This window comes from Exophiala viscosa (genome assembly GCF_022695815.1).
Source record: "Exophiala viscosa unplaced genomic scaffold EDD37scaffold_1, whole genome shotgun sequence".
Taxonomy (NCBI): Eukaryota; Fungi; Ascomycota; class Eurotiomycetes; order Chaetothyriales; family Herpotrichiellaceae; genus Exophiala; species Exophiala viscosa.
This window is the reverse complement of record NW_026944353.1, coordinates 2,929,435-2,951,646: the sequence shown is the minus strand read 5'-3', so window position 1 is coordinate 2,951,646 and position 22,212 is coordinate 2,929,435. Positions and strand designations below refer to the sequence as shown.

Sequence of the window (22,212 nt, the reverse complement as noted above, 5' to 3'; positions counted from 1 at the left end):
AAAGCACAGCACCGCCTCCGTACTCTGAAGCTCCTCTGCAACTACGACAGCCTGTTCCGCTGCCTTGTGTGATCCCTCGTAAGTATACTGACAGCCTCTCCAATGCGAACATGACCTTACGTTCGCACAGAAACTTCAAAGTCCTTCCGGGGCGCCTTCTTCTCGCCGTTCGTGAGAGCCTATGTTCCCGAGCTTGCCAATCATGGTATCGGACAGGAAGAATTTCTGGCCTTTATTGATGGCCTCAACGAAGCATTCGTCGCCCATCCTCTGTTCCAAGGTCTTGGCGCTGCCGGTATGGCCATGACTTTTGCTCATGGTGTGGCTCCGGTGCAATGGGCGGGCATGGGACTGCAGTTGACCTCGGGTCTGACGAGTGCAGCGACATCGTATCTTCGCACTCGAGCCTACATCAAATGCCAGAATGCTCAATTCTTTCATCCAGTAGGACTCCAGGTCAACATCATGTCGACCAAAAACATGATGAAGAAGGTTAAATATCCTAACGATGGCCTGCAGCTTCCGCCGATGAACAACCTTGTGGACATTGAAACCTCCGTTCCTGCCAGCGATCTCGACGGATCAATAACACAGCCCTTTGATATCTGTCCCGACGACCCACGCATGCGCCGGATCCGTGCTCTAGAAGGCTATGTGATGCCTCTTGATCTCAATGTCCCACCTGCCGTCATACCCGACAATGCTTTCCGCAAGATGGGTGCTGCGCAATCCCAAAGATTAGCACGCAAACAAGGCGAGAAAGCCGGAAAGAAACGCCGCGAAGCCGACGAGAAGTACGACGAAAAATTTCGCGAAGCGGATAAGAAGCGGCGCGAGGGCGACAAGAAGATCGAGAAGTGCGTGAGCAAGGCGGAGAAGGAGCGGACCAAGATGGAGCGCAAGCTGGCCAAAGAGAGCGACCCTCGAAAGCGCGACGAGATCATGCACGAATTCGAAAGGGAGAGTCGCAAGCGTGATCGCAGCATTGAGAAGGAAACCGCCAAAAGAGACGAGGATGTGGCGAAGGAGATGCGAGATGCAAACAACGAGGTCGACAAAGTCGAGAAAAAGGAGGCCAAAACGGCCATGAAAATCCGGTGGTTGGTCATATCGAGGCGCGAGGGTGAAGATGACGAGACAGATATCGTTGAATCCGACGCTGAGGATTCAGAGACCCGTGGTCGGTCTTGATTTGACCCACTATCGCCGTATACTGCGCTGGAGAGCATGTACATATGACCACAACTAGCTTGGAGAAGCTACCAATACTATTTGCCCGGATGGTCGACCATTCAATTAAGTCAGCCTTGTCCATACAGCCTTCACAGCCTTGCATGAACCGTTGGCTGTGACGTCAGATTTGTTTGGGACTTTCGCTAAACAAAGTTCAGTCTCTTCGAAACCAAGTTTGATATCTTTTCTTCTACAATCCCGCGACAGCGCGAGACGACACTCCTTGCGGTCGAACATTCAAGAGACTGATGGCGACAACCGAGGGTGTCCCTAACCGCCGCGAGAAGAAGATAGGACGTACCATACTTCGTGCGCTCCTGTACGATGACGAGGCTGACAAGCAACCCCGGCTATGGCGCCCGATAAAGACGTTTTTCAAGCTCTACGGCATCATCTTGACCAGAACGAGACCGGAACTCTTTCGCAAACTGCGCAATCAGTCCTGGGGCATGTCAGAAGATGACTACACATCCAGTTTCAGGGACGACGATTCTCTCGTTCCTAAAGCTGATATGGGCTACTCTGGTTCCGTAAGTTCACGTTCTCAGCAGCACACAGAACCCCGGAACATTCACTAACAGCCGACTTCTTGGGTTCTAGACATTCTTCGTGACAAAAGATAACAAGTACCTCATCAAGTCCATCCCACGACAATTCGAGCACTCGTTCTTCCGCGATGACCTGCTCGTCCCGTACGTCGAGCACATGGAGGCCCACCCCGATTCCCTACTCGTCCGGATCACAGACTTTCTAGGCTGGCGATTCCGAAGCCTAGGAGGGCTCCTGGGCACCGCGCCGGCATACCATCTCGTCATGGAGAACCTGTTGCATGGCCAGGAGGAAAACTCCAAATGGCAGACCTTCGACCTCAAACCCATGTCCTATTTCTTTCCCGAGCGAGACATTGCCGGCGGCAAGCTAGCGTCGCAGGCGACCAAGTCGAAACTTGCGGACGAGTTCCATGACAAGCTCGTCCTGACAAAAGAACAAGCCGACGATTTCTTTCACAGCCTAGAAGCCGACACGGAACTTCTAGCCAGCCACAATGCAGTCGACTACAGTCTGATGCTTGTCCGTATACCCCGACCGACTCATGTCGAGGTGGACGAAGACCCATTCAAAGACCCTCCAAATTGGCGGACGGGCGTACCCTCACAGGACAACAAGTGGTTATTTCGCGCGACAATTCTCGACTTCTTCTGGGCCAAACACAAGATACATGCGATGGCGATGACGTTCCTCATCAACGCGTGGAACTTGATTGATCGGCAGGGTCCGATGAGCATCACCACTGAGGCCCCAGAGTATCGAGGACGGTTCCTGGAGATGTGCAGGGAAATGGTCGAGGTTCGGGACTCATGATCTCGTTTATTTGGGACGTCTATCTGGTCGTTTCATTTTTGCACAGCGTGCATCGTTAGTCTAGCGTTCGAGCCCGTTATTTCTGTAGTATAGCGTGTAACTTGGAGTGTCTCGATCTACACGTCTCTTTCAAAGTAGCTTTGGACCATTCCCTCTAACGTCGGCTCATACTCGACCAATCTTACATCACCTGTTTCCTCATTCAACACCGTATTGGCCTGAACGAAGACCTTTCTGGGCGTCTTCTTTTTCAAGACTATTGGTCTCGCTTTCTCAGCCCACCACGAATCCACACTCGTAACATCATCATATAATTTCTTGCCTGCAGCAAAATCGGCAGTAGCCTTGTAAATGTGAAGTTTCTGGAGCAGGTCCTCCACTGCTGGCCGACCATGCGACAGGATCTTAGTCCGGTCCAGATGGATCTCAAGGTCATCAGGGTCGTTGATGGAGCCGTTGAGAGCCTTGATCTCGCAGAAGTTTCCGCCAGCATCAATGAATGCCCGCAGAATGGCAAATCGTGCTTGCATGTGGATTTGCCCCCATTTCTGCGACTTAGGATCCCAATATTCCAGGGCAGCGACACCAGCTCGTGCCATTGACAGGTATGCGGCGTACAGTACATCCCCTGCTTCGTTGCTGGCTTCTCGTTTACCGTCGCCAAAGCCGAATATTTTCAGGATCTCAAAGTCGCAAGAGAGTGCCATGGCCACACACTCTGCTCTACACTCCTCGTATGATGATGCAATTGCGCCAAACACGCTTCCCCAGCTCTGACCTGGTTTGTACCAGGAGGTGATGGGCTTCTTGGTAATGGGACTGACTGGAGGATTCTTCACATCGAAGTTGTATTCGCCTGGCGCCGTTTCTTGCAGCAACTTGCCGCAGCCGTGGCCGAGAAGCTCGTGAATGCCGACCTGTACCTCGAACGCTGGGTCGCGGTATGTGCGGTACAACTCGTCGTCTTCTTCCCGAATGAAGGGTATCGGCTCTTTGGGAGCTTTCGCACTCAGTACATTACCAAGCGAAACATTTTTGAACCCCTCATTTTGACGGATAAAATCGTAGTTAGGGATGTTGATGCCAGCCGGGATACCGCTACCAGCAAAGCTCAACACTTCTAGGGAGGTGAAGTCTGGACTTAGGAAGTTATCTTTCTCGAATTCGCTGCTCCATGGCAACTTCGGGATCATTTTTGGAGCAGCGTCGACCAGTTTACCGAAAGCACGAGTGCGTTCCTGGTTGACCATCGCAACGAAGCCTTCCCATTCTCCACGCACACCGTGAGGGTCACGATAGGTTTCGACAAAGCCTATGTCGGTCTCGATCACAGGGTTCTTGTTCTTGATCCAATATCGTTGAGATTCCACAAACCCTTGGATACTGCCAGTGCCAAAAGATCGGGCATATTCGTCAAGCATTTTCTCTTCAATTTCGTTGGCAGCCTCCTTCCTTGCCTTCTTGATCTCCAGCGCGATCTTGGCCATTTCGTTCAAGTAGTCGCCGTAGACCAGAGTAAGCGTCTTGCCTGCAAGCTTGCCTTTCAGGTCGATTACCGAGTCATCACCAAGGTCTCTTGCCTCAACCGGAGGATTGGCGATACCCGATGCTATTAGCACCTCGAAATCACCGGAGCCCATCTTTCGTAGTCTGGTATTTTCTATTAGGAGTTTCTTCTCTTCAAGGACCTCTCCCACGATTGAGATCTCTTCTTTTGTGATAGTTGGTGAATCGGGATAATACGTCGACATGTGGCCATCTTCAGGATATCCAAAATGCATCAGAGCGACATCTTTTGTCTCGTAGATGCCTCCTCCTGTTTCGGTGGCTCTGGCATACAGGTCGTTACATTCACTATTCACCGAGCAGATTTTCTCGAGTGTCTCTGAGGAGACCTTCGGAATGAACTTGACATCGCCAAAGCCCTTGTAGTTTCCACAGTTGCCTAGAAACTGTGCAGCGTACTGTAACCACAGTGTTATCTCGGACGCAGGGACCGAAGTATGCTCAGCGATCTTCTTATAATCACCGTCGCAAGCGCGGTGTAAGGCTAGGATGAGATCGTAGACGACGGGGGATTCTGGTGAGACCTGGGCTAACGTAACGCGGGTACCATTGAATGAAGCACGACTCAGGTGATGAGCGTAACGTTTTTGTTTTGGTGAGAGTGCAGCGAAGTGAGGAGCGATCTCCAATCGAACGACAGTAGGAGGATGGTCGGCAAGGTAGTGGGAGCGAAGGGCGGGGTCCATGGTGTATCCGGACTCTTGCGTTCGCACCGCCTGATTGGCAAGTTGGGAGAGCCTACGGATGAATTTCGAAGGTGATGAAATCTGCTGAGATGAACGTGGCATAAAAAAGGGATCTGGTCGTCAGGTACACGCAGGCACAAGCACAAGTTACCCCTCGCCGTGAGAGCGACGGGGCAACGAGGCTGTTGATATGACGCCGACAAGGCTGAGAACATCAAACATAGCAAACACACCAAGTGCTGGGGTGGGTCCTTCCCCTTGTAGGATCAGCCTCCAAACATCTAGAAGCTGAACCGGCATTTCCCATCATTATCAATGGCAGGATCTCGATTGCCAACATCTCTTTCGATCCGATACGAAACGGAGCGACAAGTCACAACCTTTGCCAGTTCGTTGCTACATCGTGGAGATAAAAACTAAATTGCCGTTCAACGTTATATGTGCACCTGTCCAATCAATGTTGATCTAGGCGGCCATGTTCTCGTCCGCTTTCAAGTCTTTTACATCAAACATCAGCTCCAACTATGAAATCTCCAAACAGTCATCTGCTACGGTCGGTGCGTGGACTGTTTTCGACGCGAAAAAGAAGAGCACTGGCATTCAAGCGTCAGTATTTGTCTTCGACCGAAAGTCTTTAGATATCAACACTAGTGGGTTCGGAGCACGTGCCACGAGTTCTACCTCACTCCGGAAAATCCAAGATGAAGTTGTCGAGCGCTTAAAGAGGGAAGCCAGCAGTTTGGCTCGCCTTCGTCACCCGTCAGTTCTTCAACTCGTCGAGCCTGTCGAAGAAACACGAAATGGCGGCTTGATGTTCGCAACCGAACCCGTTTTGTGTTCCCTCTCCGCCGCTTTGGCCCAGAAAGATCGCGCTGGGTCGAGAAGCGGTCGTGGCCTGTCAAGGTCCGTTTCCGATGAGGGCGGCGTATCTAAAGCATCCGAAGATGTGGAGGTTGACGAACTAGAAATCCAGAAGGGACTCTTACAGGTTGCTAAAGGCTTGGAGTTCTTGCACGATTCTGCCAAGCTGGTGCATGGAAATCTCAACCCAGATGCAATCATGATCAATGCGAAATCAGACTGGAAGATTTCAGGACTTGGCTTTGCTGGACCACCTGACGGCGCCGAAGGACATCAGGCTGTGGCTCAGATATCACTTTCTGAAGTATTGCACCACGATTCTCGGATACCTCGATTCGTCCAACTCGATCTTGATTACACATCTCCAGACTTTGTGCTCGACTCAAATATCAATTCTTCAGCAGATATCTTCTCCCTGGGCCTTGTCATTCTGGCTTGCTACAGACAGCCCCATCGCTCTCCTATCGAGACGCACGGAAATCAGTCGACGTACAAAAAGATATTCAGCAATGCTTCTACGGTCCCCATAAGCTCAAACAACTATCTTTCCCAGGGAGCACTGCCCCGGGAATTGAATGTCACACTACCGAGGATGTTGGCCAGAAGACCGGCTCAACGTCTAACTGCGAGCGAGTTCCAGCAGTCTGAATACTTCGATAACATATTAGTCAACACCATGAGATTTTTGGACGCATTCCCAGCCAAGACACATGTCGAGAAGTCACAATTCATGAAAGGACTCGGTCGTGTGATGCCGCAATTTCCTCCGTCGGTGCTCGGCAAGAAGATCCTTAGCGTACTCTTGGACGAAATGAAGGATCGTGACCTGTTGCCCTTGATCATGCAGAATATCTTTCATATTGTCAAAGTCATCCCGACAAGCAAAGACGTAGTCTCCAACAAGGTCCTTCCACGAATGACGGAGATCTTCTTGACCAAATCAAAGTCAGAAGAAAGAGACAGCAGCAAGGAAGCTGCACTGCTTGTTGTACTCAACAACATTCAACTCATTGCCGACAATTGTTCGGCGAAGCAATTCAAAGATGACGTCCTACCTATCGTGCACGTCGCAATGGAGTCAACTACACACTCTCTGACCGAGGCTGCCCTCCAGAGCCTGCCAGTCGTGCTGCCTCTGATCGATTTCTCTACCGTCAAGCACGATCTCTTTCCAGTTGTTGCAAGTGTCTTCAGTAAAACCAGCAGCTTGAGTATCAAGATCCGTGGCCTTGAAGCACTCGCAGTTTTGTGTGGTGTATCAGTTCACAAGATGAATAGTCGCAACGACGATTTCGGCGGTACGTCACAGCAGGAGAAGCCAGACAAGAACGTCTCCAGTCTCGACAAGTTCACAATGCAGGAAAAGGTAGTACCCTTATTGAAAGGCATCAAAACCAAGGAGCCAGCTGTCATGATGGCTGCTCTCAAGGTCTTTCGACAAATTAGTACTGTTGCTGATACGGACTTTTTGGCCAGCGAGGTGATGCCGATTCTATGGAATTTTAGTCTCGGTCCATTGTTGGATCTCACACAGTTTCAAGCATTCATGGATGTAATAAAGACTGTCACGGCAAAGATCGAACGCGAGCAAATTCGCAAGTTGCAGGAGCTTTCGGGCAGTAGATCGAGCGATTCTCGAGCAGCGCCACTCTCTCAGACGACGGCAAGCAATGGCACTCAGCGTGGATCAGCAAACGCCCCCGAGGAGGACTTCGAAAAGCTCATATTGGGAAACAAAAATGCCGAAAAGAACGATGTATTTGCTGGTGCTCTTTCGGAAGGTGAAAAGTTGACGCCGAATCCGCCGTCATTCTCGTGGTCTCCTGCAGCTGGGCAAAACAGGTCTGCAGCATCAACTCCATCATTCTCGACGCTCCCTGTTCTTCAACCACAGCAAGCCTCGCGGTCTATTACACCGGACGTCAGTATGTCAGCGTTCCCGAGCCTACATCCCCAGGCGTCTTCGTCTGCTTCTATCTGGGGAGCGTCCTCACCACCTCCTATGGCGATGCAAAGCCAGCAGCCGGTACTCCATCCGACCAGTTATGTCGGGAGTCCTACAAACGTTATCCCTTCGCGGCCACCGCCACCGCCGTCAACGAATTCCTGGCAACTTCCACCGCCACCTGGGCCACGGACAGTCCCAAGTCCAGCTTTCATAGCAAGCATTGCGCCGCCGCAGCAGAGCCCTATGCTCAAGAATACCTGGCAGCCTACTTCTGGTATGACATCACAGCCTGGATTTGCTGGTCCCCTGAACGTGTTACAACCACAGACCAAACCCCAGCAACCTGCACAACCAAAGAAGACAGGGTTGGATAAGTACGAGTCACTCATATAGAACTGGTCTCCACGCTGGACAGAGACGTCCCAGGTGGTATGGAGGCATAATCATCTGGTGATCAATCTCTGGGAGTAGATTTTGGACTACTATACCTCATAATAATATAGTCTTGCATCTCTCTTAGCATTCTGCGCAGTCATGCGTCCGTTCATGTCCATCAGTGATCATACAAGCGGCCTGTTCCAGAGCGGGTGAGGCAGATTGTGTCTCTCGCCAAGAGTATCTTGTAGGGCCGAGTGAGTGAATATCAGCCCATCAGCGCCCACACAGTCGGGCGGTAGAGAAATCAATTTCGAATGCAGTCGGAAAAAAAGCAAAAACTCAGTCAACCCGTTTTGAGGGTTGAACACGAGAAAACCAATTTGGTTTATTAGGTTTATACAATTGTAGGTTTCGAACTGCCTGGCGGAACCTCTCTCTGAACACTTGCAAGCTACCCTGTTTAAGCCGAAGAATTCAGCCGGCATATCTTGCCCAAGTGGGATGGTTCAGATACTGGAAGAGATGCAGACCAGTCTAGAGATGTTTCTGGATCCCAGTGCCTCGTATAAATTTCATTCACAGGTCGTTACCAGAGCCAGACACTTAGTCTCTACCTACTAGTAGATAGAAACAAGATTTACCCTGGAATTTGTCTCGGTGCCCTGTTATGAGCTTAGTGACGAGTCGATGCTGAGCCAAATACTGAAGATATGGTCTTGCAAGGCAGTCTTCCACCTTAATTGTTGAGCAATTTTGATTGAGTTAGATATATGAAGGCTGAATATTGAGATCGAGTGAAGTGAAGTGGTCTCGTGACCTGGATGGCGGTGAAGATGAACGGGCGTGCTCTTTCTTCGATGCTGCCACACCGCGCGGCGGATGGTTTGATGCATGGACTGCAGTCTAGCGGTGTGAGGAACAGTATCCTGGACAGAACAACCTCACGTGTTGACGATCATGGGCCTACATGTCAGTACGCAATGCACCAACGGAATAGACGTCGCTGTCGAAGCTGACCTAGGTCAATTCCGAGTGGAGGCGAGGCCTAACGTCAAATGGTACACTGGTACAGGTATGTTTGCTCCCATAGCCGAATGCAATGATGGTGCAGGTAAGGAAGAGTCATGGCCATCGCAGTCTGGCTAGACTCTTCGGGGACCCGTGGCACACTCCGGCAAGATATCAAAGGAAGGTGAGTTGATGTTGGAGAACTCCAGCTTTGGAAACGGTTATCTCGGTCATTGTCCCTGCCAAGCTCCCGAGCTCCGATCCCGGTCGTGGGATTTTGTAGTTGGACTCATCACTCGCATAACATCGCTGACCATTGCCAATGCACTTGTCCTTCTGCATACAAGACAGACGCCCTTCAGTCAACATCTCTGTCGCGCGGCTTGACCGAGGGTCTTCTCATATCTTCCTCCTCCCCTCTTGCTTTCTCCCTTCGGACCTCGACACACTCACCTTCCACAGCAACACGAAATGTCGCTCCCTCGGCTACTTCGCACGCCCTGCGCACGCGCTCTCACGAAATCCACATTCAGACAAGAACATGTGCGGCTACTACCCTCATATAGATCCTTCTCGACATCTTGGAGGAGACGGGAGGAATTGACTATCGATGATGACCTTCACTCCAAGCTCCCCGGCATCGATCCGTCCCGGCTAGAGGTCACGGATACAATCACTCCCAAAAGCCTCGTGGCCAACCAGGAGCTTGTCTTTGGAAGAACATTTACAGGTGAGCACCCATACTCGTTAGATGCCATGAGCACCTGTCACTAATACACGACAATTCAGACCACATGCTCTCAATCGAGTGGACAGCCTCCCAAGGCTGGCTGGCACCTCGAATAACACCCTACCAAAATCTGTCACTCGACCCCGCGACCTGCGTATTCCACTACGCCTTCGAGTGCTTCGAAGGAATGAAAGCATATAAAAGTGTAAAGGACGGCTCATTACGGCTGTTCCGACCGGACAAGAACATGGCTCGAATGAACAAGTCCTCTGCGCGCATCGCGCTGCCCACATTCAATGGGGAGGAGCTAATAGAATTGATCGGCAAGCTATGCAAGATGGACGAGCGATTCATCCCCTTGGAGAAGGGATACTCATTATACATTCGACCTACAATGATCGGCACACAGCGGACGTTGGGCGTCGGCCCACCCGGGTCGGCGCTGCTATACGTGATCGCATCACCAGTAGGACCATACTACCCGACTGGCTTCAAGGCCATATCACTAGAAGCCACCGACTACGCGGTGCGCGCGTGGCCCGGTGGTGTCGGAGACAAGAAGCTTGGAGCCAACTATGCTCCCTGCATTGTCCCGCAGCTCAAGGCCGCGAAGAGAGGTCATCACCAGAACCTCTGGCTGTTCGGTGAGGAGGAGAAGATCACTGAGGTCGGCACGATGAACTTGTTTGTTTGCATCAAGAACAAGGAGACGGGACAGAAGGAGTTACTGACGGCACCTCTGGACGGGACCATCCTCGAAGGCGTGACGCGGGATTCCGTGCTAAGCCTTGCACGGGACCGACTCGAGCCCGAGGGCTGGAAGGTGCTCGAGCGATACGTGAAGATGCAGGAGTTGGCAGATGCGGAAGCAGACGGCCGTCTGATCGAGGTGTTCGGTGCCGGTACCGCGGCGATCGTGGCGCCTGTGAGAACGATCGCGTGGAGAGATCGCAGCTTGAACTGTGGTCTCAAACCCAATGTGGAGGCTGGCGAGATCGCATTGAAGATGAAGAATTGGATCGAGGCGATCCAGTATGGTGACGAGGATCACCCATGGAGTGTCAAAATTACTTGAGCGGCAGATACTCACCTTTTGCGGACGGCATGTGCAACGGCAGGTTAAGCTCTGATTTCATCCCGAAGTGCTAGATGATGAACTTGTACAGCGATCATTGCCATCATTCTGGAGAATATCATCTGTTCACTCGGTCTTGATGTCTTTTGTTGTACGACAACATGATAATGAACTTGTTCTTCGCCAGATTTGAGAATCGGTGGTTTCGCATCGACGCCGACTGGTTTGCATGCAGGACACGCAAGGCTCAGTGACTCGAATGCAGATCGCATGGTCAAGCCAGTCCAAGTCTTGCAACCAGCCTCATATTCAGCCAGCCTGCCCCTTCAGCTACATCTCAGCCCTGCTCCGTTTCTGCAGCATGCTACTCCTACCTACCAGTATCTGGCCTTCAGCTGTAATCATAGACTTGTTAGCTTTTCGAGATACGACATCAACAGCCCTCCGCGAGCCGATCTAATCTGCTAGTACCAAAGTCAATAGAGTCCCCTCTCGAGGTTACTAGATTTCCGAACCTTGATCTTCGGCCCATCCGTGAAGCGATAAGGATATTCAGGCCGGGAGTAGTACACATGATCGCGAATGCGAATGCGAATGCATCGACTCCACTCACTTATCTTTCTAGAAGGAATCGCGATGGCGAGTATCGTGCACGGGAAAAAAAAAAGGGCCTGTAGACCCAGCGTCAGGCCAGCCTCGTCCCGTCCTGCTAGTGCCCCTTGAGGTCGTCAATTGCACAATTTGAAATCCGCATTAGAGATAATGCCTCCAAGCCCCTTGCCCCAGGCAGCAGGAAATCCGAATCCGAAGCGTCGACTGGAAAAGAAAAGAAAGCTTTGCGCGGAGTGCATCGGATCGTGTCGTAACCGTGTCCAGGTAGGTGGTGGCACGCGCAACTACTACCACATCCGGGGGGGTTGTGGCCGCTTTTTCACGACCAATAATCGCTGGGGCCTTGCGACGGCCGTAGGCCACCAGCGAAACGCAAGAATGCAAGCGCATACGACTAAGTTATTGAGGCCACCTCAGAGCGCTACTCTACGAATAGGTCCACCCGTGTTTCGCGATCAGTGACAACCTCTCTCGTTGAGCGTGACGTGTCTGCTTGTCGCTGGCACATTGGTCATTGGACCCTAGGAGCGAAAGATGGTACGCCGCGCCGCTGGCTCTCTGACGCATTCAGGTCGCCGCAGAATTCAAAATTCCTGAGAGAGACCTTGTAGTGAATCCGTCGGGGTCCGAAGGGCGAATGAAGTTGACTGGAGCCTTGTTTCAGGCAAGTGTCCTCCTTCTCTCGGGAGTTTGTTTCGGCGACGCTTGAAGAAGATGAGCATGGTTGAAGGCGATGTGTTGGACGAGTAGTTGTACCGTGAAGTCAAACGATACTTACAATGCTTGAGACATATTTTGTTTATATGTCCAAGGTACACTTCAGGTAGACGTCGATTCACAGTGCACACGTCAGATTCTTGAAACGCCCAACTGGCGAGAGCCGAATTCTCTAAGTGCAGCTTTTGCGGGATCCGGAGTATTAGGGCTGTATTTGGTGGATGGCTGAAGTGACTCACTACCGGCAGACTGCAGCGAGTGACGCGCCTTCTCACCAATCGAGACAGCATGGGTGCATTGCCTGGGGAAGTCCTGCAATGTGTGCATGGCTACGGCTTTCGGGTTGATCGTTATGCCGTGGGTGCACCGTTTTCCTGGGGATTCGTTCAGGTTTAGCCGTTTACTGTCAAAATGACGAAGCTGCGCGATGCATAAGGCCCTCTGTACAAGTAACGGATGCAATAGGAAAATGTTCCTGGAACCAGTCAACAACCACGACTGAGATAATTGACGCAAAGTCAAAGCAGTGCCTGAATAACAAGGTCTGCCTGGTGAAGCATTCGACTAGGGTGAGCAAAGGCTGAGGCCCCTAAGCCCACCTGTAACCTGAAACTCTCCGGGGAACGAGCGGTGCAAGGAACCACGTGATTTTGTAGTTGCAGCGCTGGTGGAGGATTTGTCTTGATCACCGATCCAACATAGGTCCAAGCAGTGGTTGGTCGGCCTTCTTGAGAGTAATGGGCCCTCCATGTGCTGTTTCCTCAACATTCAACCAGATCGTAGGGTGTGTTGCGAGAATGAATACGGTGTGACATTCATTATTGGCGCAGACTTTGTTTTTTGGTGCCGAGGCACCTATAGAAGCTAAAGTTTGAGACGCCAACCCGCCCAAGCCATTAGGCTTGCGGCGTCCCATTATGACATCGATTGTTGCGCTGGAATTTGCTCATGGTATGCCTCATCGACAGCGCAGCTCGGTCTTCTTCTGAGGTAGCCGGCCCGGCATTAGGGCGTCTGCGGATTTCCAAGCATTTGATTTGATTGTGCATGTTGTGACGGGTTCGGCAGCATATGTAATCAGTCCAGCGCGTGCTTAACATTATGTCCCCATATTCCATGACAGCCCTGCGCGGCTGTAGTGACGATGTCCGAGCCGTGGTCGTTCATACAGGTACCAGCACTCCGCAAGCAAGCCGTCAAAGATAGGGCGGTTCAACCGGGTCAGGGAACACCGTTGTCGAAGTGTTGATGTCTGTGTGGCTGATAATCCCTGCCAGCTCGGTATGTTTGGTATGGTAACGGTACTAGCACCATATGATCACAGATCGCGCTTGAACGAGGCAAAGGCCGGCCTTAGTTACATGCACTGTGCCTTCCGAAGAGACAACTCAATGCGAGAAAGAAGCCTCGTGGTTGATGCATAAAGTATTCCGCGCGCACCTGGAAGTGAATTGGCATACGCAGCCCTGCAGGGCCCTAACTTAGTCAAATGACTCGAATGCGTCGAAACATATCGGGGTTCTAGACATGATGCTGTAGCAGCCAGGCTTGCGCACACAGCCTTTCCTTCAGGGTCAGGACGAGCCTGATGAGGCATTTTGTCACGCAGATGCATGTCCAGATATTTCGGAGAGGAATCGCCACGATCCGTGTCCTTTCCACAACGTGCGGACATAACTTTGGTCGTTGGGAAAGTTCGTCGGGGTCATGTATAGTCTTTCGGGGACCATTACTAATGGTGCGTCCCGGCCGATGTTACCGCCATTGTTCAGGGTTAGAAGCCTCCTGCGGACGATGCCACATACGCAGACACCTGCACCTTTAACCATGATGCTTCAGCCTATTAACAGCTGTTTGGGATTACCCTTTTTGGCAACTTCGAACGAGCCGTTCTGATATTGCAAAAAGGCTGAACAGTGTATGCAACTCTGCAACGAAAACTCCGGACGACTTCATCCCAACATGAAAGTATAACGTTATCACCACTGCAATGTCCTTTTGTTGTGGTCGTCATTCGACTTGTATGATGACCTTACTCAGCCATCTGTCGTACTCAGTACGGTTGTGTTGGATGAGACAATTCAATTGGACGGTGAGCACTGGCTGTAGACTGAGGCGACAGTTGACAAAGATTAATGAGTAAAATTGCCGTGACCCGACCTGACTGGTTCGGTATTGAGCCCTGCTCGAGCTTCGTCGTCGACGCGTTTTGTCTGGGCAGAGGTCCATGGAACATGCCGAATGCAAGTCCGATGTGTGATGATTGCAGCCTGCACACGAATCGCCCCAGATTGTAATCATGCAGACGGTTCATCGCCTTCCGTACAAATTGCCGCAAAGCCAATTCCATGTTGATACGAACCAGGTGGCAAAGCCATCTCTCGAGTCACGACTACCCATGGTAGCATCGTTCGTAGCCGGTAGGGCGGGTTTATCTTGTGGATGAGTGAAGGGCGTGGACAACTCCGTTGCGTTCGGTGAGCAGAAGGCTGTGATGGAGACCAAATGTAGTCGAAAGTCGCCCTGTTGAGAGCCAAAGAAGCTATTCTGTCCGTCAGCACTGACCAGGACCTTCATCGACCAACCAGCGAACCTTCTGATCATGATACTGATCCTCTTGATGCCCCTCAAATCTAGACCCTTCGTGTCATCGCACGGTTTGCCACGGTAGGTGGGTTTGAAATGTTGCCACGGCATGAAGATGGAGGCAGTAGTGGAGGCGGACCCAAGACGATTTGTGCCATGGCAATTCGACGTTGAGAAATCGAATTCCCAGGAGACGGTAGACTGTTCGCGGCCATTGTCGGGATTTGGGGGAAGAATGTGGTCTTTGAGAATCAGCGTGTAGACATTGTGGTCAGACTGCGAAGGATCGATCGAGACCTCGATACCGTCGAGGGGGGACAAGTCCCAGTGCCGATCGTCACCGAGAGTGCGCTGCGACGCAAATCCAGCCCCGCCTAGGGTGTCGATGTCGAGATGACCATGGAAAGCTACCCCTGTGGGACTTGGATCTAAAGAGGACTGTTTTTCCACATCACTTCGTGTTAGCAGCCATGAGGAAATGGTTCAGCGACTTTCTTGAAGCTCCCCAAGGATATTTCGAGGGTACCCCATCAGCCGTAAAAGCGAGCACAGCCAGCATCGTACCTTTGAGTTACCGCCTCGCACTCTATCATCGCTAGAGGTCCATTGATCCAAATCCCAGCCACTAAGCCATGTGTCCTGATTAGTGCCATTGCGCCACGCGAGACCGAGGAGGATGACCAAGGACAGGGGTGAACCAATGGCGAAAATAACAACAGCTTACATATTCTCCCCAAACAGCGGTCGACGCTGGCTAATCTCGTCCATAGAGCAACACCTGCAGATTTGACACGAGCTTGCGGCTGATGTACCGGCAGTTGCTGCCACAGCCGTAATCCTCAACGTTGGTCTTTTGTTCTAGACTTTGGAAATGGGGCTCATTCTGCAGGATCGTGATAGTCAACCACGGCACGGTAGAGTGCAAGATGGATGCGCTGTCGGTATGACTAGGTGAGGCAATGGAAAATTGACTAGTTCGGGAAGACGGTTGTTAGAAATTCAATTGGTTTTAATTTGTTGCAGATCGGCAGTACCGCGGTTAGCGAGGTACAGTAATTACTAGGTACTTCCATCCACGCAGGGTCAGCTCCTGCCAATATAGGTCTATGCACACTTGGGAGCTGGACCTCAACCCTGCTCACGCCCTTTTCAGTCAGCCCTACCAGCTGAACATCAATCACACACTTCGAAGTCGGTGAGTTCATATAAACTGTTATCACAAGGTACCAGGGTTGGAAGAAGCCTATTGGCAATTGATCTGGTCGCTGCCATGCATTCACATTCGGTGCGGCCCATACTGAACTGCTGAGTTTCAATCATACAAAGTTTCCAAATCGTAAAGCATTCCAAATATACTATCCTCAGGCCACTTGAGCAGGGTATAATTCTCCAAATCACTGCAGAAGCCACCCTTTGTCCTAGGCTGTGACAGACCAATCCCGCTCGTTGAAGAGCTTCCCCCTCCGTCTAAGTACTCCCGGACCACAGACACAACCACGTATCGCGGATCGCCCCTTCCAGTATCTAGACTCCGTGGCGCCTCCCCTGGTTGTCTCCAAATACTCCGCAGACACAGTACCCTCAAGTCTGGGCTACGAAACGCTAATTGCCAGCCTCTCTAGACTTGCTGCTCACATGCAGCCGATGTCGAACCACTGAATGTTGGGACTTGCGGTTCTCGACACTGGTGTGAGCGGTACATCGAAGTAGTTGGGCGAATTGTGCGCCGAGTCGAGTGAGTATGGATCTGTGAGCGGTGGTGTCTAGCCAGAGGAAGTCAGCATTCGAGCTGCTAATGCAAGTCGATGATTGGGAGGGGAGTCCGGACGCCCGAGCTGGCACATGAATGTCTTTTTTGCTGCTGCTCAAAAGTGCGGGCTAGAATATGAACGAGTGAAGAAAGCGGTGGGATTTACATGAGAACTTGCCCCCGTGTAGGCGTGGTTTGAAGGCATCTCTAGGCCGGCTAGAGAGGCATAGTTCATGCTGAACGGATTCAGCACGTCGTCGTCCGCAAAGAGATGGTCTTGTTTCCCGTATGCCGAAGGAAGCATCGCCGGTAACGTGGGCGGTAGGCTGGATGATGTGACATCAACTGGGTACTGGTAGCTTGAGTAGTAGCTCGGCGTGCTGTCGTAGACTGATTGCTGCTGATGCTCGTACTGTAGATAAGACGTTGTAGGCGGGTACGAAGAGAAGGTGAAAGCCGGAGGAGAGTTCATTGAGAGATGACGAGCTGCCGGAGTGTCGAATATTGAAGAGTGGTCGTCTAGGGGTAAGATCTCTGGCGATGCTCGCTGAGCGTCCTGCGTACTCGACCGGGAGTTTTGGCGAGCCATACTTTGAGGTTGTTTGGATTCCTTAGCCGGAGTGCTGGTCACTAATTCTGAGTGGGACTGTTCTGGAGAAGTGGAGGAAGAACCAGCGCGGCGTTCCAGGTCCTCGAGTCTTCTCTTGAGCTTCTTGCGGTAGTTTCGCTATGCATTCATTAGACTACCGGATGTGGATGAAGAAGAGCCACGTACCTGAGCGATCCGGTTTTGTATCCGTCTTCGTTCAGCTAGGTCAGAGATCTTGGTCCAGTCCTCGTTGGGGTTGGCAGAGGCACTGAAAGCAGAGCTGGTGGCATGCGTAGACGCGTATCTAGAGTGTCCGACCATAGCGGTCTGAGGGTAGGTGTAGCTGTGACTCCGTTGCATGGTGACCACGCAAGAACCTTGATATATCTGAGGTGATGCTTAGGTGTTATGCGACCCAATCTCCTTTCGTCGACTTTGACAATTGAGTAAATGGAAGAAGGAAGCCTAGGATCAAGAAGTAGATGGGAAGGTCCAGGGCCTTATTAGTAGGTCTTGCTTGAGAAGAAAGCTATGGTCGAATCACAGGAACTGATCAACGGGAGGCCGAACATGAGATCCCTTGATATATAAGTACAAGTAACAGCCTAGAAACGGGAATTACCGCTTGTCCCAATGTGTGATAGTGGTAACAGCAGTGGCTCGGAGGCATAAAGTGAGCGGATGCAAAAGTTCAACCGGGGAGAGCCACGAGCGTTGGACCACATGTCCACTCTGGGATGCCCTCCATCACAAAAGGTGGTGCCCTGCCTGAGGCGGCGCCGGAGGGTAGGGATACGAGTGTGGATCTCGAAAAAAGAATACGGATGAGCAGGGGATGTCTTGACCGCCCAGGGTGGTGACAGGGGCCACCCCGACAAAAGTAGCGTGAGCCACGTTCTATGCCAGCACTCAGGATATTGCAGGGGGCCGTGAAGCTGGCAGACGAACGAGAACGGAAATAGAGGGCAAAATGCATATTTGGGAGCGAAATCAGTGGTTGCTGCAACGTCGTAAGGCGCTGCGCCCTCTACCGCGAGTCTAACCATAAGCAAATTAGTGCCTTGCTGCCCTGAACAGACTGGCGGTCTGCCTGAGATGCCAAACAGCGACCTTGAGGTTTCCGTCGCTCTTCATCCGCCTCTCTGTCGACATCGTGGCCCGTATTGCCAGTCTGGTTGCCGCAATCGTGTCCATCCTCTTGAGCGGAGAAATGCACGTATCCATACTCGTGTCATTTACTTCTACCGTCAACTATCACCGGTTCAATCGCACAGACACTTGCTCCCTTTGCAAATGCACAGGTTCCGCTCTGTGTTCGTCAAGTCTCTCCTCGTCTGGTCTGCTTGTCCTGGTCCTGCCCTCTTCAGCCTCGGGCTGCTTTTCATAGGTCATCATCATGCCCTTTGGTCACGAATTTCTCCTTCAAGACGCCTGCAAGGCCGCGCTAAAGAACGAGCTTGGCGAGCCGCAGACGGTAGGCCCCAGCGAGACCCTCCCCTTGTTACCCTCGTTCCGACTTCTATTCATAATCCGTCATATTAAATTGTATTCATGTTAGTTAGTTACCTTTTTTATTCCAACCTAAAGTGCTTCCTGTCAACGGCTCAAGCGTTCTCTTACCAGTCAACTCTACGGACCCCACTTTGGATGCTGTCAACGAGCATTGTCCTTTCGTTCTCCAGGGCTGAAATGAAACGATCTGGTACCTCGCAGCCTGTGGTGTGTTTCATACACCGTCCCCACCTAGCACTTTCTCAATCCGGGATTCCACGATCCAGCATGATAACATCAGTGCCGGTGAATTCCGGTATACGGACTCTACTTGGTTCCGGCGTGCTTAACGGTTCTATCGGCCGTTACAATTCTTGTACCCGACCTTCGCGCTCGGCACAAGCACGGTGCTGCCGGATATTTGAGAACCCAGACCGACGATTGATTCGTAGTTAGTCATGATGTGATTACCTCCTTCTGCGGCCGCTGTGATTGCTTCCTTGTCCCTTCCTGGGTTCAACCGTGTTATCGGGTCTAAGAGAAAGCTTGGTTGATGATCACCAACATCATGGAGTCATGGGCGCAGATGGCGTGAAGCCACAAAATGTCAGGTTATGTTAGCGGCAACCAGCCCTGTGCTGCGGATACTTTTTGGGGCCCCCCTCACTTTATGAATACACCCTCCACAAGGTTTCGCTGCAGCCGTCAATATCCTACTTGGGTTTGGGCCCGCCAAAGATCGCCTACACGAGATTAACGCCAAACGTGTCGAACCTTCTCTTTATTCTGCCGAAGATTTGGCATGATCTCTGCAACAATATGGTACTCCGGCGAACAACAGTGACTATTCCCCGGTCTTTCGGACTTCAAAGTACGTTCTGCCCCCGACGTGTGTGGCTATCCTGCATATTGCTCTAGAAATAATCACTTGGCCAAGATAACCGTGACATTGGACAAGGTGAAATCCCAGGAGGCATGGCCTGCATATTTGCCAGCCACGTCCAGTTTCATGTTTCGAGATCCTTCGACGCCATGTTTGGTTGCTCTTTTGGCTTGTACCATAGTATGGTACACGGGACCTGTCAAGGGAACCCTAGCATACCGCGCCCCCGGGAATGATCAAATCAAAAACTGGACCTTCAGGGCGTAGGATTCTTCGTCGTTCTCGAACTGAATGCTGCCTAATCTCGTCGCCATGGTGACTTGCACATCTAGGTACACGGTGTAGAGCCAAGGGGAGAAAGATTGTGTAAGCAGCACGACTTTATCCCTCAAGCTTACCCCCAGGGTTGCTCCTCCAGACCCCTTGATCATTGTTGATTGGTTCCCAGCCAAATGGGACACAACTCAAATGGCTGCACATGGAGGTGGGGTCTACAAAAGGACAATTGCAGAAAGCGGTACTCAGTACCTCAACCATGACTGGCTTTTTTCTATCAGCTTCAGAATGAGAGATCCGTGTCATCGCGGGACTGCATCAGTACTCTAGGTACCGGATGGTCGAATACCATTGCAAGTCGTGCGGCATTTCTAGCAGTGGACAGGGCTTCACTTGCGTCAACCCCGGGACTTGATCACGTTCTCGGCCGTACAGGTCGGAACGGCTCAGGCATGGGAGCCTCGGCATAGCGAATTGTTCCGCGGTGCATTACTGTCGGATCCGCCATGATTGTCGCTAAAGTGAAGCTGGAGTGGATGTGAGACGAGGCTCGTCACCACGAAACTCCACGAAAATCATCAAGCAGGCAGCATTATTGGGAGGGAAGCTGCGAACTTCCCGAAGTTGCGGAGGTTACGATTCGATTCCACGCACCATCCCCGGCTCCGCAAAATGATTCCAATCTTCTGCTTTCAGTAGAGCGTTCCCAGGACAATCGCCTATCGCTTGTCCGCCAATGACCATATGCATTTTCCGTTCAGCCCTAGGGGCCCGAAAGTCAGGAGTGTAGGATCATTAAGCGTCAGCGCCTCCAACGGCCCCTGTTCAGGTGCCCAAGCCTGGTACCAACGCCAGCATGTTTCTGGTATATTATCAGCGAGGCCACTAAGCTGCTCTAGGCTATTCACAAGAGGGTAGTGCGGGAGGCTTGCATCTGCTTCCACTGTCGCGCCAACGCACCGATCTGCCTATTCTTCTAAAGATGACAAAGATTGGCACCAAAAATATCCGGCTACCCTGCGGTCCAACCAGGATTCGCCATCATCTACTGCTTGTAATCACGGTCACCGATGGTCGTACCCGAGCAATGCGCCTTGCATGCCATGAACAAAGTAAGTGGTCACGCAGCCAACAGGAGCATTTCATTTCCTAGCCCTGACTAAACCAGGTCACGGAGGGTTGCTCTTTCCCATCTATCATTACCTCACAAGTCCCTACTCTTCGCCTCACCACGGTTGTCCCGAATAGAAGCGGCACGTATCTATCAGCCATGGCGTCAGGCACATCAGTCTTAACACCATCTTGCCGCTGGTAGAACGTCGGTACTTGTGCTCCACTCCCACAATGGTGCATATGTGCTGATGGACGAACATCAGGTAATCATACGGAGCGTCCGTCCACCAAACGCCATGGGCATCGCTCCCCCGTCTTCCCTCGAGAGACGTCAAACCTTTTTTGGTAGCAGGAGATACCATTCCCATTTGTTCGTTCTTTAGCGCGTTCCACACATACAGTACTGCGTCGCTGTCTATCCCCTGCGGCTTTAGGATCAGGGATTTGAGAGATCTCCGGCATTAGTGCTTCAGTTCATTGATGGGTCAAACTTGCACCACAGCCCTTTGGTACCAGGCCTATAATGCATACTAAATTACATCCGATTAGCTTTGTGCGAACTTGAGCGAAACGATACATGCGACCGTGAGCCATTGCAGTCGTTCTTGGATGACAATTTCCTCACCATCTGACCCATCGTTCTCGCTGCGCGCGGAGCAAGAGGCGTGTGGGCTTCCAGCACTTCTGACCCGCTCAGTGTGGTTCTCGAACGCTGAACGGCCGCTGCTGTTGTCCACCAGTCACCTTCGTCCATTGCCGTCACCGCTGCCTAGGAAGCTGCGCTTGACCTTTAGTCCTGGTGTGATCGGACCACTGCGGCTCCTTCCCATTGAGGAATGTTACCAGATGCCTTGCGTACCTGGGCATTCTCTCTCTACACGCTCTGGTCTACCAGGTTCGATTGTATCGTGTCTTTGACTGCGCCCACTTTCAATCGTCGGTTCATGGGTCGAATGAAACCCAAGCCGGGCACTGTCCGTGCAGACGTCGACATCACGTCCTTGACCCAAGCTCCGAGAGGCCAAACGTGTTGACCTGACCTAAAACTCGCAACTCAGGACTTTGGACTCGGGTAGGCACGGTCGTTCATGCTGCCAATGTCACCCCGAGCTTCAGCTCAATGACCGCGTCCCCACACTCTGATATGAGGTATTATCACGGTATCTTACACCAGATGTACACCGTATTAGATGATTACCTGCTGAAGGACAACATTGGGGTCCAGCTCGATGTCGAATTTGTCAAAACACGCAAGAGGCTGCCCATATGCTGTTGACTGATACGATGATGCAGCCCACTACTCCATTCGGAATTCCTGGGGAGATTGTGGCCCGAAGGATTCTGTCCC

At 51.7% G+C, this 22,212-nt stretch overlaps 6 protein-coding genes across 6 annotated transcripts; 3 read left to right on the top strand and 3 right to left on the bottom strand.

Annotated features, from left to right (window-relative positions):
• The first annotated feature begins 1,408 nt into the window (after nucleotides 1–1,408).
• On the top strand, nucleotides 1,409–2,653 carry EDD37DRAFT_54659 (uncharacterized protein). Its single transcript, XM_062813666.1, has 2 exons — nucleotides 1,409–1,763; nucleotides 1,834–2,653. Exons 1-2 carry the CDS (start codon nucleotides 1,482–1,484, stop codon nucleotides 2,593–2,595), a joined length of 1,044 nt encoding a protein of 347 aa, XP_062675398.1. The 5' UTR covers nucleotides 1,409–1,481; the 3' UTR covers nucleotides 2,596–2,653.
• On the bottom strand, nucleotides 2,654–5,004 carry EDD37DRAFT_54660 (dipeptidyl-peptidase III). The gene has a single exon (XM_062813667.1). It carries the CDS (start codon nucleotides 4,947–4,949, stop codon nucleotides 2,712–2,714), a length of 2,238 nt encoding a protein of 745 aa, XP_062675397.1. The 5' UTR covers nucleotides 4,950–5,004; the 3' UTR covers nucleotides 2,654–2,711.
• A 151-nt stretch (nucleotides 5,005–5,155) lies between these two features.
• EDD37DRAFT_617203 (SCY1-like protein) lies at nucleotides 5,156–8,167 on the top strand. The gene has a single exon (XM_062815714.1). It carries the CDS (start codon nucleotides 5,323–5,325, stop codon nucleotides 8,047–8,049), a length of 2,727 nt encoding a protein of 908 aa, XP_062675396.1. The 5' UTR covers nucleotides 5,156–5,322; the 3' UTR covers nucleotides 8,050–8,167.
• Nucleotides 8,168–9,030: 863 nt separating this feature from the next.
• On the top strand, nucleotides 9,031–10,847 carry EDD37DRAFT_671317 (branched-chain amino acid aminotransferase; the record flags this gene model as incomplete). The annotated part of the gene is made up of 3 exons (XM_062819406.1): nucleotides 9,031–9,226; nucleotides 9,609–9,772; nucleotides 9,832–10,847. Exons 1-3 carry the CDS (start codon nucleotides 9,159–9,161, stop codon nucleotides 10,845–10,847), a joined length of 1,248 nt encoding a protein of 415 aa, XP_062675395.1. The 5' UTR covers nucleotides 9,031–9,158.
• A 3,639-nt stretch (nucleotides 10,848–14,486) lies between these two features.
• On the bottom strand, nucleotides 14,487–15,530 carry EDD37DRAFT_604392 (CIA30-domain-containing protein; the record flags this gene model as incomplete). The annotated part of the gene is made up of 3 exons (XM_062814738.1): nucleotides 14,487–15,200; nucleotides 15,327–15,387; nucleotides 15,487–15,530. 3 exons carry the CDS (start codon nucleotides 15,528–15,530, stop codon nucleotides 14,487–14,489), a joined length of 819 nt encoding a protein of 272 aa, XP_062675394.1.
• An 819-nt stretch (nucleotides 15,531–16,349) lies between these two features.
• On the bottom strand, nucleotides 16,350–17,583 carry EDD37DRAFT_54392 (uncharacterized protein). Its single transcript, XM_062813661.1, has 2 exons — nucleotides 17,288–17,583; nucleotides 16,350–17,239 (listed from the first exon to the last, which is right to left on the bottom strand). The coding sequence occupies exons 1-2, from the start codon at nucleotides 17,459–17,461 to the stop codon at nucleotides 16,628–16,630; spliced, it is 786 nt and encodes a 261-aa protein (XP_062675393.1). The 5' UTR covers nucleotides 17,462–17,583; the 3' UTR covers nucleotides 16,350–16,627.
• Nucleotides 17,584–22,212: the final 4,629 nt, after the last annotated feature.

What these genes read in the sequence shown, in the direction of transcription:
- EDD37DRAFT_54659 (XM_062813666.1), top strand. Translation starts at nt 1,482, where the DNA reads ATGGCGACAACCGAGGGTGTCCCTAACCGCCGCGAGAAGAAGATAGGA. An exon ending in ATATGGGCTACTCTGGTTCC is followed by an intron (nt 1,764 to 1,833) that starts GTAAGTTCACGT and finishes CTTGGGTTCTAG; the next exon opens with ACATTCTTCGTGACAAAAGA.
- EDD37DRAFT_54660 (XM_062813667.1), bottom strand. Translation starts at nt 4,949, where the DNA reads ATGCCACGTTCATCTCAGCAGATTTCATCACCTTCGAAATTCATCCGT.
- EDD37DRAFT_617203 (XM_062815714.1), top strand. Translation starts at nt 5,323, where the DNA reads ATGTTCTCGTCCGCTTTCAAGTCTTTTACATCAAACATCAGCTCCAAC.
- EDD37DRAFT_54392 (XM_062813661.1), bottom strand. Translation starts at nt 17,461, where the DNA reads ATGCAACGGAGTCACAGCTACACCTACCCTCAGACCGCTATGGTCGGA. An exon ending in TACAAAACCGGATCGCTCAG is followed by an intron (nt 17,240 to 17,287) that starts GTACGTGGCTCT and finishes ATGAATGCATAG; the next exon opens with CGAAACTACCGCAAGAAGCT.